Source organism: Paramisgurnus dabryanus, chromosome 14 (assembly GCF_030506205.2).
Source record: "Paramisgurnus dabryanus chromosome 14, PD_genome_1.1, whole genome shotgun sequence".
NCBI lineage: Eukaryota > Metazoa > Chordata > Actinopteri > Cypriniformes > Cobitidae > Paramisgurnus > Paramisgurnus dabryanus.
The window spans coordinates 37,332,829-37,348,252 of record NC_133350.1 but is presented as its reverse complement, the minus strand read 5'-3'; the positions used below and the strand labels follow the sequence as shown (position 1 = coordinate 37,348,252).

The 15,424-nt window shown below is 44.0% G+C and overlaps 1 protein-coding gene across 1 annotated transcript in view; it reads right to left on the bottom strand.

Annotated features, from left to right (window-relative positions):
• Nucleotides 1-8,212, bottom strand: part of phactr3b (phosphatase and actin regulator 3b) — a 202,716-nt gene extending 194,504 nt beyond the window's left edge. Inside the window, exon 1 of the mRNA XM_065272978.2 lies at nt 7,960-8,212. Coding sequence (XP_065129050.1) covers nt 7,960-8,065 — 106 coding nt within the window. The 5' untranslated portion in view covers nt 8,066-8,212. The remainder of the gene's footprint in view (nt 1-7,959) is intronic.
• Between the last annotated feature and the right edge of the window lie 7,212 nt (nt 8,213-15,424).

Sequence of the window (15,424 nt, the reverse complement as noted above, 5' to 3'; positions counted from 1 at the left end):
CAATAAACTCAACGTCATTAATATATAATGCTTGTTTAGGCGCTTGCGCTTATAGCTATTTGTGTGTTGCTAGCGGAGGACGTGCACGGACCTCGCACACTTTTAAAAATTAATGCAATAAGCATTTCTGGTAGGCTAAAGCAATACTTCACCTCTTACTATGTTTGATTGAAGTTTGCATTTGCTAAAATTTATTTTTGCTTCAAGTTCGCTACTGTTAGTACTGTTCACTTGAATGCTTTCTTTTTAAATCATAAAGACCTTTCTGTTTAGTTATAAAATCAAAATTAACCTATAAATCATATTAATATGTTGTAGGGGGGAGATAGAACAGTATAAGACTTTCCCAAACACATTTTTATAGGTTCAAAAATAGTGTCTGTTATAGTTGCCAGCAAAGGACCCAGTTATGACTTTTTGTCAATATCGCACACCCCTAGGCTGCGTTAACGCGCAAAGGTAAGCTATTATTAGAGTAATAAGTTATTTTACACTTTTATGCGCATGCCCAGTTACATGATTGGTCATGTTTCATGCGTTTATGGTGTGGATGAAGATTCTTTTTAAAATGCCAGTATAAACGAGGATCGTTTTCATTTTAAAATGCCGTTTTAAAACGCAAATGCTCTAATGTAAACATGGCCTAGATCAGAGCGCTAACAGAAACCGTTAGCCATGCAGATAATATATCAGTTGACACCATTTAACAGTATTTACATCACATAATTAAGCAATATCGCTTGAGTAGGAGTGTGATATAGCTCTATATCATCACTGCTGTGATTAGGCCAGAGGCACGAGGCTGTAGGCAATCACAGCCGTGATGATATAGATCTATATCACACGACTCCGAGAGCAAAATTGCTTTTATACAACAGTTCGACGGCACACGTTTGAAAAAAGAAAACTAGAAAACAACAACAGAGTTATTTTAAAGCCTCTTTGAATGGGAACTACTTCTTCCGCCACGGATTTGAGGGCGGCCAGAATGACAGGTAACACTTTCGGCTACTTTGAATCTCATAGTAACTCAATGGACGGAATAGCCGTTTCTTTATATTACCGTTTCTTGGTCACAAAGTGTAGTTTTAAGATTAGTTCAGTCGAGAATATATATGTATTATATTTAAAGGGGAAGTCCAATCTAGACATTTTAGCCTGTTATCATGGGTAATTTATGTCCATTTTGCATTTTCCATGAGAAAAAAAAAAGAAATTTGCACGATTTCGATTATTAGATTGATAGTGTTTTGAAGCTGAATTTTCGTAACGGTCTTTAATGGACTCAATTAACCAGAATGCACTGCGCGAAACTGAGTCATTAGCCCCACCCACTAACCGCTGTTCGATTCAGTCTTCAGGTTTGTTTGACTACATGTGCGCCGCATGAACCGACAGCCGGATGACGTCAAGGTTCCGCGAGAGCGATTTAAAAGCAAATCGTATGATTTCGCGAATCGCTCTCGCGGTACTTTGACGTCATCCGGCTGTCGATTCTTGCAACGCCACATAAAGTTGAACAAGCCTAACTTCTTTTACCGCTCAACTTGCTCTAAAATCAACTCAAGTCAACTTGAAGTTAGCCGGCAGACGAACCCATCCAAAGAGTAACTCCGCTTTAACAGTCTCTGAAGGGGAAATCACCAAAGCCCTCGATAAAAGATGACAAGAACCTGTGCAGTATGTGGATGTAAGGACAACAAATTCAGGCCACCGGGAGTTTTTATTGTTGACATCAACGCGACCCTCAGCTGACCCACCACTACGCGAAAATTTGAATATGCAGCCAGCACTTTCGTCAGGAAGATTTTGAGTACTGTTTTCAGCCCAGTTTTTCCGCGGACTCAGGTAATGTAAAATTCTAAAAATATCTAAAACATCATTTGGCTATTGGCTTTGTTGTTGCTTGTTTTGTGTAACTACTGTAAACATACTACGTAGGAAGTTATTATCATGTTGTTGTTGTTATGAACACGAGCAAAGCAAGCTAACGTTAGCTCCTGTGCAGCTGTCAATCAAAAACGTTATCATCTACTGTCAATCATCTCGCCTCAAGACCCGCCCCCATTTAGAACGTTCAGAATTATGTAGTCGTGCATTTTTCTTCCGGTGATTTGACGACACGTCAAATCACCGTTCCTGTAGTAGTTAAAAGCTTTCATTTTTTATATGGAGTTAGTACATTTGATTGCAGCACAATCAACTACATATATGTGATGAAATATAGTGTTGAGGCATAATGTTGTTTTAGGGTGGACTTCCGCTTTAAATCTGCAGTCGATTAGTAAAGATAGCGCCTGTTTGAACGTTTGCTTAGTGAGATTCGGTACGTATGAGAACCAGAGCATGAGCGGACGTCAGTGTTCACTCGCCCCGTTGACCACCGCCCTCTCTGGGCTACATCTCTGACAGGGATTCCCTGGGTCTGATGTTGGCCTTGTCTGTGTTTGATGGTCAAAAATTAGATCAAATCAGCAGTATTTGGTGTTATGATCAAACTATTACTTGTTTTCTTATTTAGTGTCTTTTGTGTTGTTATTGTTTTGGTGCGAGGTAAAAGTTAATAAAACTATACTTATATAATGTTACTATTGCTTTCCCATTTATTCTTAACGTGATACGAGCACTCGATTATTATTAGACTTTGTTCTGGTCAGTACTATATAAAACTGTTTTTTATAAGTGTCAGAGAGATGTTTTTGCATGCTGCTTATAAATATATCAGTGGCGATATCTCATAACATGTTTTAGTCACGTCACGATAAAATAAATGATCAATGTCCACATTTAAAAGCTGCGGTGCTTACCTGCAGTTCCACTGTGTTTTCGCATTCTGAGAAGAGAGATCGCTCCAGAAAAAACATATTGTTTACATTCCTCTTTCCAAGTGTTAATCGTCCACACGATGTGACAAGACATTACTCCCATTAAGTTTAACGTAACATCCAAGAGCGCTGATCTTTGACGGAATAATTACTTCCGATTGGGATCCACAGACTGATTTACGAGCTAGTGAAATGAGACACACGGAGAGTGTTTAAAAACGCGTCTGTGTTTGTCCGTGTGTGCGTACAGTTTTTCCATTCAGAGATGAGCCTGTTTAAAGGACCTCCATTCACTAGGTGGCGGAATGATACGAAAGGTGAACCGGTTACTGTCCCGTTATCAGTAGAATATCGCATAGCTCTTAGCCAATCAGATTCGAGAACCAGAAAGAACTGTTGTATAACTATAAATATACACTTACAGTAATAACAAAGGCACTGTAATAATAAAGACACTGAAAATGCGTTTACTGTTGGTAGATTCCAAAAATTTATTTGCCTTCACCTCGCATCTCTCATTGGTTTTCACTGGAGTGTGGAACCGGAGAGTTTAAAGCTGAATGCCGCCAACTAGTGTCCTGGATGAATCCATTTTACAGATCTAAAAAAATTTGGAGCTTTTGACAAAACATTCGGAGCTTGAGCCCCAGAAGCCACCCCCTCACTCCAACCCTGTCAAGAGGTAAGATCAAAGCTGTATTGGGTGTACTATGGGGATGAAAGGGTTCGTTCTCACCGGTAAAAGACAAGAGAAAGGCCTGGCCAATGCCGGTCTGTGTCACATCTAGTTCAGAAGCATGCAGTCAACATTGGATCTAAATTTACACTATGTGAACTGATGTGGTGAAGATATCTTGCATTGTGACAACCTACTGTCCTAAACAAAACTGAGATCTTTAAAGGGGTTTTGGATAAGGCTTTAAAGAGCGAGCAGAGAACCGAGGACTCCGCAAAGCTTGAATGTTATATGTAAAGATAAACTTGTAAAGGACTTTTAATGCTTATTTAAGCAAGTTTATTTAAGTTAGTAAGGCCATTGTCTCACAAACCAGATGCAAGGTAAGTCTGTGGTCATTCAACATTTAACTGTGTACATTTAGGTTTTATTGTTTTAATGGTATAGTGACCTGCAAACTTCGAAAAATTCAAAGAGTTGTTTTCTTTCCCAAGCATTTGCTCGTGTTCATAATAATAACATAATAACCTTCTCCATAGTATGTTTACCATAGTTACATAAAACAAGCAACTAAGCTAAATTATGTTTTAGATATTTTGACCAATTCACATTACCTGAGTCCACGGGTAAACGGGGCTGAAAACAGTACTCGAAGACCTACTGACGAAAGTGCTTGCTGCATATTCTAATTTCGAGTAATCTGTTAGTGGTTTGTCAACTAAGGGTCACGTTGAGGTAAACAAAATAAACTAACTACCGGTGGCCTGAATTTGTTGTCCTTACATCCACATACTGCAGCTGTTCTAGTCATCTTTTATCAAGGGTTTTGGTGATTTCCCCTTCAGAGACGGTAAAAGCGGAGTAACTGTTTGGTTGGGTTTGTCTGCTGGCTAACTTCAAATTGACTTGAGTTGATTTGAGAGCAGGTTGAGCGGTAAAGGAAGGTATTTTTCACATAATTTACTTATCTCTAACGCTGTTTTCACTGTCCTCAAAACGGGCTGATGTCTTCCTTGTTCTATGAAGTCCCTCCTTCAGATATATGTATCAAGTTTTGATTGTGTCGTTTGTTTAGTGTGTTGTGATTCGACAGCAGCTTAGCTTGCCGTTAGCTTAGCTGTCGACTGCTGTATTCCTAAGGGCAAAACCATTCTAGTGACATCATTAAGGCAGGAAATAGAGGGCTATAGTCCAAACCGGCCGTTCGCTGTAGGCTTTAAAAGGTAAATACTGTTAAAAGAAAATATATCGCCTGGCAGTGAACTTTGAGCTTTATCATTACAGGTATTATTTATGCTATTATAGCAACATTACACACTAACTAGGGTTTAAAAAAAAATGGTATCAGAAAGAACTTGACCTTTAAGTACTGATAACTCAGTTTGTCAAGTTGAAAATAGTTCATCACTTATAGATTTAAGTTAAACTAAGTAAACCAAACTCAATCAAAATAGTCAACCTTACAATTCTACTTTTTACGAGAAAAATATGTGGAAACGGATTACCTTAAATTTCTCAAGTAACCCTCATTCACAATAGCAAGTTGCATTGTAAAATTAAATTAGTTGACTTTACTTGAAAAACAGAAGAAATGATTGCCTTAACAAAAAATGTCAACTTAATCATTAAGCACAATTAAGTACTGGTGACTTAAAACCATGTCTTAGGGCACACTCACATTATCCAAACCAGACCAAACCATGCCCCAGCGTGATTGTCACTCCTCCCTACTCCCCCAGGTGCACGCACTCACACTGTACTTTTTTATCGATCCGAGTCCGGGCGCGCTTTCGTCATTAAGATGCCATTGTTTTGAAAAAAGCAGGAAGTGAAGCTCTCTCTTAACACTGGAACCCACCGTAATAATAAGTCTGTGTTTTTTTTATTCGGAGTTGTTTGGTGCGCGATTACAGACAGCCCTCTCACATGTCATCATATTGCTTAGTTGATCAGCTCGGACATTCACGTAACCCCGCTGCTCGCATCAAAAGGTTTTTACGGAGGCATATGAACGTGAGTGGTCGCGCAACGTACGTCTTCACCTTTTGAATGTGCCCAAGTGAACCGCGCTCCGGTCCACCTCTGCAACCCAACCGCGGTGCGATTAACCAGTCCGCGCCTGGGCACGGAAAAGAGCGATCACACTAGTCAAACAAACCAGGCTTTGGGGGTCAAACGCGCCCGAGCGAGGTTTGGTTTGGATAGTGTGAGTGCGCCCTTAGGTTAAGATTGTCTTTCTTAACAAGTTGACAAAGGCGGCGCCGGTGGCACACGTGCAATCTCTTCTTCAAACTCCGCTTTTAAAACAAACAAATACTTAAAATGACATATTTTAACTTGTATGCTCGTCTTGTAAGTTCATGATTGGAAATAAACATGTGAACGAAAACAATTATTATCATTTAAACATGAAATAATAATTGATGGCAGAATTTTTACAAGTGAAAACGTCTTATGCAACCTCTGGTGTGTGTGTGTTTTTTGTATGTATTTGTGTGTGTGTGTGTGTGTGTGTGTGTGTGTGTGTGTGTGTGTGTGTGAGTGTGTACCTGGTAATTATCACGTTGTGGGGACCAATTGTCACCACAAAGATAGGAATACCAGTGTTTTTGTGACCTTGTGGGGACATTTTGATGTCCCCATGAGGAAACAAGCTTATAAATCAAAGAAAATTATGTTTCTTGAAAATGTGAAGTAGGAGAAGAGTTTCTGTGATGGTTTGGGTTAGGGAATAGAATATACAATTTGTATGGTATAAAATGCATTACGTCTGTGGAATGACCCCACAAAACATGGAAACCAGAATGTGTGTGTGTGTACATGGTAATTATCACATTGTGGGGACCAAAAAAAAGATAGGAATACCAGTGTTTTGCTGACCTTGTGGGGATATTTTGAGGTCCCCATGAGGAAACAAGCTTATAAATCAACATAAATAATATTTAAGATACAACTTCCACAACATCTTAATAACAACTATTTAAGTGCATCATCAGTTTTTATCTTTGAACAAACATTAATAATCCATATATGCAGGCAAAAAGATAATAGGTATTCCTCACAGTACTTGTACTCATAATAAGTCTATTACACTTTTAAGTAATTAACTTCGATTTGTTAAGTTAATTGTCCAAAACACAAACTTTGCAAACTTTGTTTGTTTAAGTAAAGACAGCATTTGCGTTTACAGTGCATGCAACATCTGGCTTCATAGCGCATATACCTGCCTTGCCTGCAGAAGTAGTCTTTGGACTTAAACTGTACATGCTTTCTACACGTAGGCAGTAAAGTATCCAACCAATTAGACTATTTCACTTGTTTTTTTTTAAGTTTTCAACAGACATACCTCAGTTGGCTTGGTTAAGTAAGTGTGTCAACACATTTTTATCACTAATACATTAACTGGAAAGTGTGGTCATTTCTAAATCCAAGGATAAATGTTCACCAGCTGCCTGTGTACAAACAAAGAGCTTTTAACACATTTCAATCACATATTCCACATTAAGGCCCGCGTATACTTTCTTTCAACATCCATGTTGGTCTCGTGCGTGCACACATCCGCAAACTTTCAAAGTATACTCAACAGATATGCACAGATTGCCGTGTTCAACACATACCCGGTAAAAGTGATTTCTTATTTAAATGATTACTTTGCCAGGCCATCAGGGCAGCATTAATTCTCGAAAAAAAAAAAAGAAAATTAAAGAAGAAAAGACCAAGGCAAACGCTGTCTATTACCATTGTGTATGTAGTTTATAGTGTATTTGTAAAAGTTGAGATTGTTTTTGTGAATGACAAAGTGAGTTGTGTTTGTCCTCTAAGTCACTCCTACTAACATCTCATTACAAGTTTAAATAATAATGGCTCATCCTTTATCTTTAGAGGAATGCCAGTAATATATGGCACAATACTCATTGAAAAGAAAAGTCAGTAAAGAGAACAGTAATACATAGCAGAGGTTGCTGCTGTGCCCATTCAGAAGGATTGTGCTCTTCTCTTTTGAGCATGGAGGTAAACATATACTGTGCACCCACACTGCTCTTAATGCCAGACATTTCAGGAGGTTTTCACTCGAATTAAGCCATCATGCTAGACAGGAGGATAACTGCTATTTAAAATGTGCGACCCACAGCATCCATCAGTCATGGGGATGCCCAGCGCATCACATCAGCTTCAGCACCAACAACACTCAACACATTTTCCATTGCAAAAGGATAAATACAGTCTGTGTCACTGATGCATTTCGTATCCGTGCATAATCATCATCAGATACTTGGCAATGCGTGTGCAATGCATTTCTGACGACTGCATTGACAGTCTTTACCGCTTCATGCATCTATATACCACAAACATATAGCATAAGCTAAACGTTATTCTCATGTAAAATCCGACTTAAATACAGCACGGTATTGCTTTAATAATGGCTTTCCCATACAGAGAAATAACAGTCTCACTCACCTGTGCTGTTCTTATAAATGACAAGACTGTCGGTAAGGATGCTCGGGTCACTTTGAGATCTTGCTCTCTGCACAATGCAATCCTCTAAATCATCTGATGCGGCCATGGAAATGAGAAGACAGAAAATAAAATACAGAAAAGCCAATAATATGCGGGTTAATATGGACAGAAAGCGTACGTATGGTTGTAGTTCAGAAGATTGACAGATCAAGACGCACTGGAGGAGGAGAACCTTGGTGCGCGTGCACGTGGGTGTGTGCGCACGCGCGATTGCGTTGATAAGGAGTCCGCATATGTAAAAGACTGGACTATCTAGTGTAATAAAAAGTATTGATAGTTTGCAGTATCCACGGATGGCGTGTGTTAGCCTACATTAGGTCTTTGTGTCTTTTTGAAGTGGGTTACCTCTCTCTCACACGCACATTACACGTTTAACACATTAGCCCTTTTCGTGATTTTTATCAGACGGATTGTAATTTTGTTACAATTTGTGTAGAGAGGACAACATTGGCCAATTTTTCAGAACTAAAGAATCATTGCCCTCTGGCGGCCTCACTTCACAATGCAGCTATTTCATAGTCTCGTCATCAGTGATATCTGAAATGAGTCGCTGTACTGTAAAGATACAAGATTTTTAAACCAGTCCAGGCTGAATTGAAAAATAAAAAGGTTCCATGTCTAATTACGACGAGGAACACGCTGGATACATAAAAGGCATGGTCGACTTTACGCGATACAACTAGAAACGACAGGCGGATGACATCAAAGTACAGCGAGAGCGATGCGAGAGCATGTCCTTTGTATGATTTCTCACACTACTTTCGCGGTACTTTGATGTCATCCAAGGAAACACAGAAGAACGTTTCCAATATGGTTCCCATTTGGTTATTTATTTATTTTTTTTAAACCAAATAATAACGTTCTAGGAACGTAATTTTTTTAACCTAAATAGAACCTTCCCAGAACGTTCCCTGCTGGTTATTTTTAGGTTTTATTTTTTAAACCTAAGGGGAACTGTACAAAATGCCAACAACGCCACCTTCCCTGTAAGTTTTTGTAGGTTTTATTTTTATAAGGCTACCTAACGGGAACCTTACCAGAACGTTCCCTGTGGGTTTCACTATGTGGTATGTGGGTCACATATAGGTACGCCCATGTTGGATGATAATATCGGATAATAACAAATAATTTCATCCTTGAAATACATATTTATTGAAATAATTACTTTTGGTTGAATGCCACTTTTTTACAAAGAGCAAATGATATCAGATGTCAAATGATCAGTGTTACACTTAAATAAAATAAATAAGAAAAAAGACAAATTAATTTAATTTTAATAACGATGAAGTTAATTATAATGTTCACCTGCCTATGCATTTTTTAAATATTAATTTAATTTCTTGCCCAGCTGAAAATGAAAGAAATAAGAAATGTCAGAAAGTTCATCAGTTCGTTAGTTTGTTAATTAAATGTTTCAAACACTCTGGAAGGAGCCTGCAGTGGTTAGTGGAGTCAGGTGTTTTTTTCATATAAGGAGACATCATTATGACCTGCTCACTGCTACGACTACGCTTGACAAAGTAATCCTGCTTTAATTGCGAATTACTTCACAGAATATAATATCATATTTCATGTAACCTTTGTTGAAAATAGGTTGATTATAAACATTTAAACCTCAAGAATTTCTGCCCAGGCGCAAGGATATACCGGAGCAGCAGGTCTCCGTCAAAACCTGAAAACATTTGTAGCCTTATTTATTACCAGTTTTGTCTTTAGAAAATGTAATAGCCTACTACGGGGCAAGTTCATGGTCGGCAGTGATGAATCAAAGCTAAGTGCAAGGACATTTAATGAGTTTGGCTGTGAATGCATTAATTATTAGGAAAGACACAAGACCGGAATCCCAGCGCAGAGGTTTTATTCTCAGAATGTGTTTAATAGACAACACTCAATGTAGTCAGGTGCAAATGTATAGGAGAAAACACTAGATGGATCAGATATGTATAATGGAGAGCTCTCAGTGTCCGTGTATGCATAAAAGGAGAAGAGATGACACAGTAATCAGAGGGACGAAGTCCTGGTGGCACGGAGGGAGAATCCTGGTGGGGCACAGAGAGAGAGAGAGAGCGGTTAGAGTCTTCAGCAGTACGCGCGCTGGACAGCGCACTGCGGCTGTCAGCGTCTTCGGCAGAATTACGCGCTCGTGAGCGCACTGCGGCTGGACAGGGTGTAGAGCAGAATTACGCGCTAGAGCGCACTGCGGTGTCAGCGTCTTCTGCAGAATTACGCGCTCGTGAGCGCACTGCGGCTGGACAGCACAAGGTGTAGAATATCGCTTGGAGATTCCTCTGACTGAAAGCTTCCAAAGACTTGACAGATGCCACACCAATCGAGAGATACTGACAGCAGGGCGGGGAATCTAACGGGGCAAAGGCAGCAGAGAGCACGGTGAAATATACTAGGAATAGACTAGACACGACAAGAACTAGACAGGGCTAGCGGGCAGGAACACACAAAGACGAACTTGCAAAGAACACAGGAAACGAGGGGAATTTAAATCAAACCGGATTGGGCAATAATAAGAATCAGGTGCGGGACGCCGGTGAGAGAAGTCAGAGGTAATGAGATCACCAGGTGGAGGACGCGCACGTGTGGAGCTGTCAAAACAAAAACACAACACATAGAGAAACAAAGACAAAGCAGCCAATAAGACCGAAATCATGACAGGACTCCCCCCCACGACCGCCACCGGGCGGTCCATGAGGAGACTCACCCCGTCGCCGGCGGAGATCCTCTATCAGCCCAGGGTCCAGGATGTCCCGGGCCGGTACCCAACACCTCTCCTCCGGACCATATCCTTCCCAGTCAACGAGGTATTGAAATCCCCTACCCCGGCGACGCACATCCAGTAAAGATTTCACTGAATACACAGGGGCACCATCTATAAGCTGAGGGGTGGGAGGGGTGGGGGCAGAGGGAACAGGATTAAGGTGGAAAAAATACACAGGCTTCAGCTTAGACACATGAAAAACTGGATGAACCCGACCGAGTGCTGGGGGCAATCTGAGCCTGACCGTCACGGGATTAATAACCTTGACAATGCTGTATGGCCCAAGGAATCGTGGAGCCAGCTTGCGAGAAGGCTCACGGAGAGGTAAATCCTTGGACGAAAGCCATACCTTCTGCCCACAGATAAAACGGGGCGCGGTTCTACGGTGACGGTCGGCCGCGGCTTTGGTTCGTCTGGAAACCTGGCGTAATGTAAATCTAGCCTTTCTCCAGGTGCGTTTGCAACGACGGACAAAAGCTAGCGCAGACGGAACCACCGCATCAGGTTCCTGTGATGGGAATAAAGGGGGCTGAAACCCCATGGACGCCTCAAAAGGGGACATGTTAAGGGAAGAAACAGGGAGAGAATTATGGGCGTATTCAACCCAGGGTAACTGTTGGCACCAGGAGCTCGGATATTGCGATGTCAGACAGCGGAGAGCTCTACCTAAATCTTGGTTAGCCCGTTCACATTGCCCGTTGGTCTGAGGATGATACCCTGAAGACAAGCTAGCTGTGGAGCCTATTTGTCTACAAAATTCCTGCCAGAAACGAGAAATAAACTGAGGACCCCTATCTGAAACAACGTCTGTGGGCAGACCATGTAAGCGAAAGACGTGCTCGATCATAACCTGGGCAGTTTCCTTAGCAGTGGGCAATTTGGGCAAAGGGACAAAGTGAGCCGCCTTGGAGAAGCGGTCGACAATGGTCAAAACTACAGTGTTTCCCTTAGAACTAGGCAAATTGGTTACAAAATCAATGGCGATATGTGACCAAGGACGAGAGGGAATGGGTAATGGTTCAAGCAGACCAATAGGGGCTTGATGAGAGGCCTTATTACGGGCACAAACCTGACAGGCTAACACAAACTGTCTGACATCGGGACCCATAGAGGGCCACCAAAAACGCTGACGTACGGTAGCCAAGGTTCTCCGAACCCCCGGATGGCAAACAAACTTGGACTCGTGACCCCACCGGATGACCTCGGAACGAAGCGCATTCGGAACCCACAATCTACCCGCTGGGCACCCTTCTGGCACTTCCCCCTCCCGGCCGGCCCGTCTCACCCGTTGTTCTATTCCCCAGCGCAGGGCACCCACCACCCGCCCCTCCGGGAGGATGGTTTCGTCCCCAGCGGAACCGGGGCTTTCGAACAAACGAGAGAGAGCATCGGGCTTAGTATTCTTGGAACCGGGCCGGTACGAGAGGGTGAAGTTAAATCTGTCAAAGAAGAGCGCCCAACGAGCCTGACGAGAAGATAACCTCCTGGCTGAACGGATGTATTCGAGATTCTTATGATCCGTCCAGACCAGGAAGGGCTCCGAGGTCCCCTCTAACCAGTGACGCCACTCACCCAAAGCCAGTCTGACCGCCAGCAGCTCCCGATTGCCTATGTCATAATTTCGCTCTGCTGGGTTTAACCGATGGGAGAAGAAGGCACAGGGATGCACCTTGCCATCCCTTGCAGACCGCTGAGACAAAACGGCGCCTACCCCGACATCCGAAGCATCCACCTCCACAATAAATTGAGCAGCCGGATCTGGAATAGAGAGAACAGGAGCAGAGATAAACCGGGACTTTAAATTATCAAAGGCCTCCTGAGCACTGGAATTCCAGACAAACCTCTCCTTGGTGGAAGTGAGAGCAGTAAGAGGTTGAGCAATCTGACCATAATTTCTGATAAATCGCCGGTAAAAATTGGCGAAACCCAGAAATCTTAATAAATCCTTACGGGAGTCGGGGACTGACCATTCGGCCACCGCTTTGATCTTGGCTGGGTCGGGACGGATCTCACCGGGGGCAACAACAAAACCCAGGAACCAAACTGACTTACGATGGAATTCGCACTTCTCCGCCTTGACATACAGCTTATTCTCTAACAGCCGGCGTAAGACTCGGCGGACATGCTGAGTGTGTTCCTGCATTGAGGGAGAAAAGATGAGAATATCATCTATGTACACAAAGACAAACTTGTTAATCATGTCTCTCAGCACATCATTAACCAGAGTTTGGAAGACAGAGGGGGCGTTACAAAGGCCGAACGGCAGAACGCAGTACTCAAAGTGTCCGGTAGGGGTGTTAAAGGCTGTCTTCCATTCATCTCCATCTCTTATTCGCACCAGATGATAGGCATTGCGTAAATCTAGCTTAGTAAAGAACTGCGCCCCCTGCAGGAGCTCAAAAGCAGTAGACATTAAAGGAAGGGGGTACCTATTCTTAACAGTAATGTCATTTAAACCCCTATAATCAATACAAGGGCGCAGGGAGCCGTCCTTCTTGCCAACAAAGAAAAACCCCGCCCCTGCGGGCGAGGTGGAGGGACGGATGAGACCGGCACGCAGGGCATCATTAATATACTGGTCCATAGCCTCTCTCTCAGGACCCGATAACGAATAAAGTCTACCCTTAGGCGGAGAAGTGCCGGGGAGGAGATCAATAGCACAATCATATGGCCGGTGAGGAGGGAGGTGGCCCGGGCTTTACTAAACACCTGAGCGATATCCGCATACTCCGCCGGGACTCCGGTCAAATCGACCGCCGGAACCTGAGGGAGAGAAAGAACAGAACCAGAAACAGCAGAACCAAGACAAGACACATGACAAGACTGGGACCAAGACAAAATTACACTATGCTGCCAATCAACGTGAGGATTGTGTTGCGCTAACCAACCATGCCCCAAAATAATGGGAGATAGAGAAGCATGAAGAATATGCAACACAATCTCTTCACGATGATTACCAGACACAGAGAGACTCACAGGGGGAGTGCAATGAGTGATCCGCGCCATCTGCTGCCCCTTAAGGGACCAGACATCCAAAGGGGATTGGAGAGGGACAGCCGGGAGACCCCAGGAGCGAACCAAAGCCTCATCAATGAAGTTGCCCTCCGCACCAGAGTCGAGAAGGGCGGTGGACGGATGATCACGCCCAGCGAAGGACAGCATGACGGGGAGCTGGGTGCTGGAAACAGGGGAGAGTTTAGAAGATGTAGCGCCCACCAGGACTCCCGAATTCACTGGTGGGCAGCGGCTTTTAACGGGCAGGTCCTTGCAAAATGTCCGGGTCTCCCACAGTAGAGGCAGAGGGCATTCTGCAGCCGCCTCTCTCTCTCTCTCTGTGACAGGCGCATGCGCCCCTGTTGCATGAGTTCCGACTCGACAGGTGGAGACGTCGGGGCAGAGGGAGAAGTGGAAGTCTCACCCATAAGCACTCGCTGGCGCAGAGAGCGACGCTGACCATGAAGGATCCTCCGGGCTTCGATCCGGAGAGCCAGATCAATAATGGCTTCGAGCGTGGGGGGAACATCGTGCACGGCGTTCTCATCCTGCCGATCATCTGACAACCCCTCAACAAACTGCGCTCGAAGAGCCGCTTCGTTCCAGTGGCAGGCAGCCGCTAGGGTCTTAAACTCTATGGCGAACTCGGTGACGGAGTGTCTTCCCTGAACCAGGCGTGCCAACCGAGCCGCAGCGGCGTCCCCGCGAACGGAGCGGTCGAATAGCTTTTCCATCTCCTCGCGAAATTCATAGAAGGATCGGCAGCAAGGATCGCCGGCATCCCAAACGGCTGTAGCCCACTCACGAGCCCTCCCAACCAGCCGGGTGATCACGTACGCAATCCGGGTGCGCTCAGAAGCGTAGCGACGTGGCTGGAGGGCAAAGACCAGGGAGCATTGTGACAGAAACGCTCGGCAGGAGGCGGGATCTCCATCATACGGTGGTGGGGCTGTGGCATGAGGCTCCGTCTCTAACTGCTGAAACTGGTCAAGACGGGAGGAGAGGTCAGCCAAGCGAGAAGATAGATCCTCGACCTCTTGAGACATGGTGGTGAGATGGGCCGAGTGTTGGCCCAACCAAGAACCTTGCTGGGCGAGAGCAGATCGGAGGGCGTCAACCTCCGCGGGATCCATATTGGCAAGTTCGTCCTATTAGGAAAGACACAAGACCGGAATCCCAGCGCAGAGGTTTTATTCTCAGAATGTGTATAATAGACAACACTCAATGTAGTCAGGTGCAAATGTATAGGAGAAAACACTAGATGGATCAGATATGTATAAGTGAGAGCTCTCAGTGTCCGTGTATGCATAAAAGGAGAAGAGATGACACAGTAATCAGAGGGACGAAGTCCTGGTGGCACGGAGGGAGAATCCTGGTGGGGCACAGAGAGAGAGAGAGAGCGGTTAGAGTCTTCAGCAGTACGCGCGCTGGACAGCGCACTCCGGCAGTCAGGGTGTAGAGCAGAATAACGCGCTAGAGCGCACTGCGGCTGTCAGCGTCTTCGGCAGAATTACGCGCTCGTGAGCGCACTGCGGCTGGACAGGGTGTAGAGCAGAATTACGCGCTAGAGCGCACTGCGGTGTCAGCGTCTTCTGCAGAATTACGCGCTCGTGAGCGCACTGCGGCTGGACAGCACAAGGT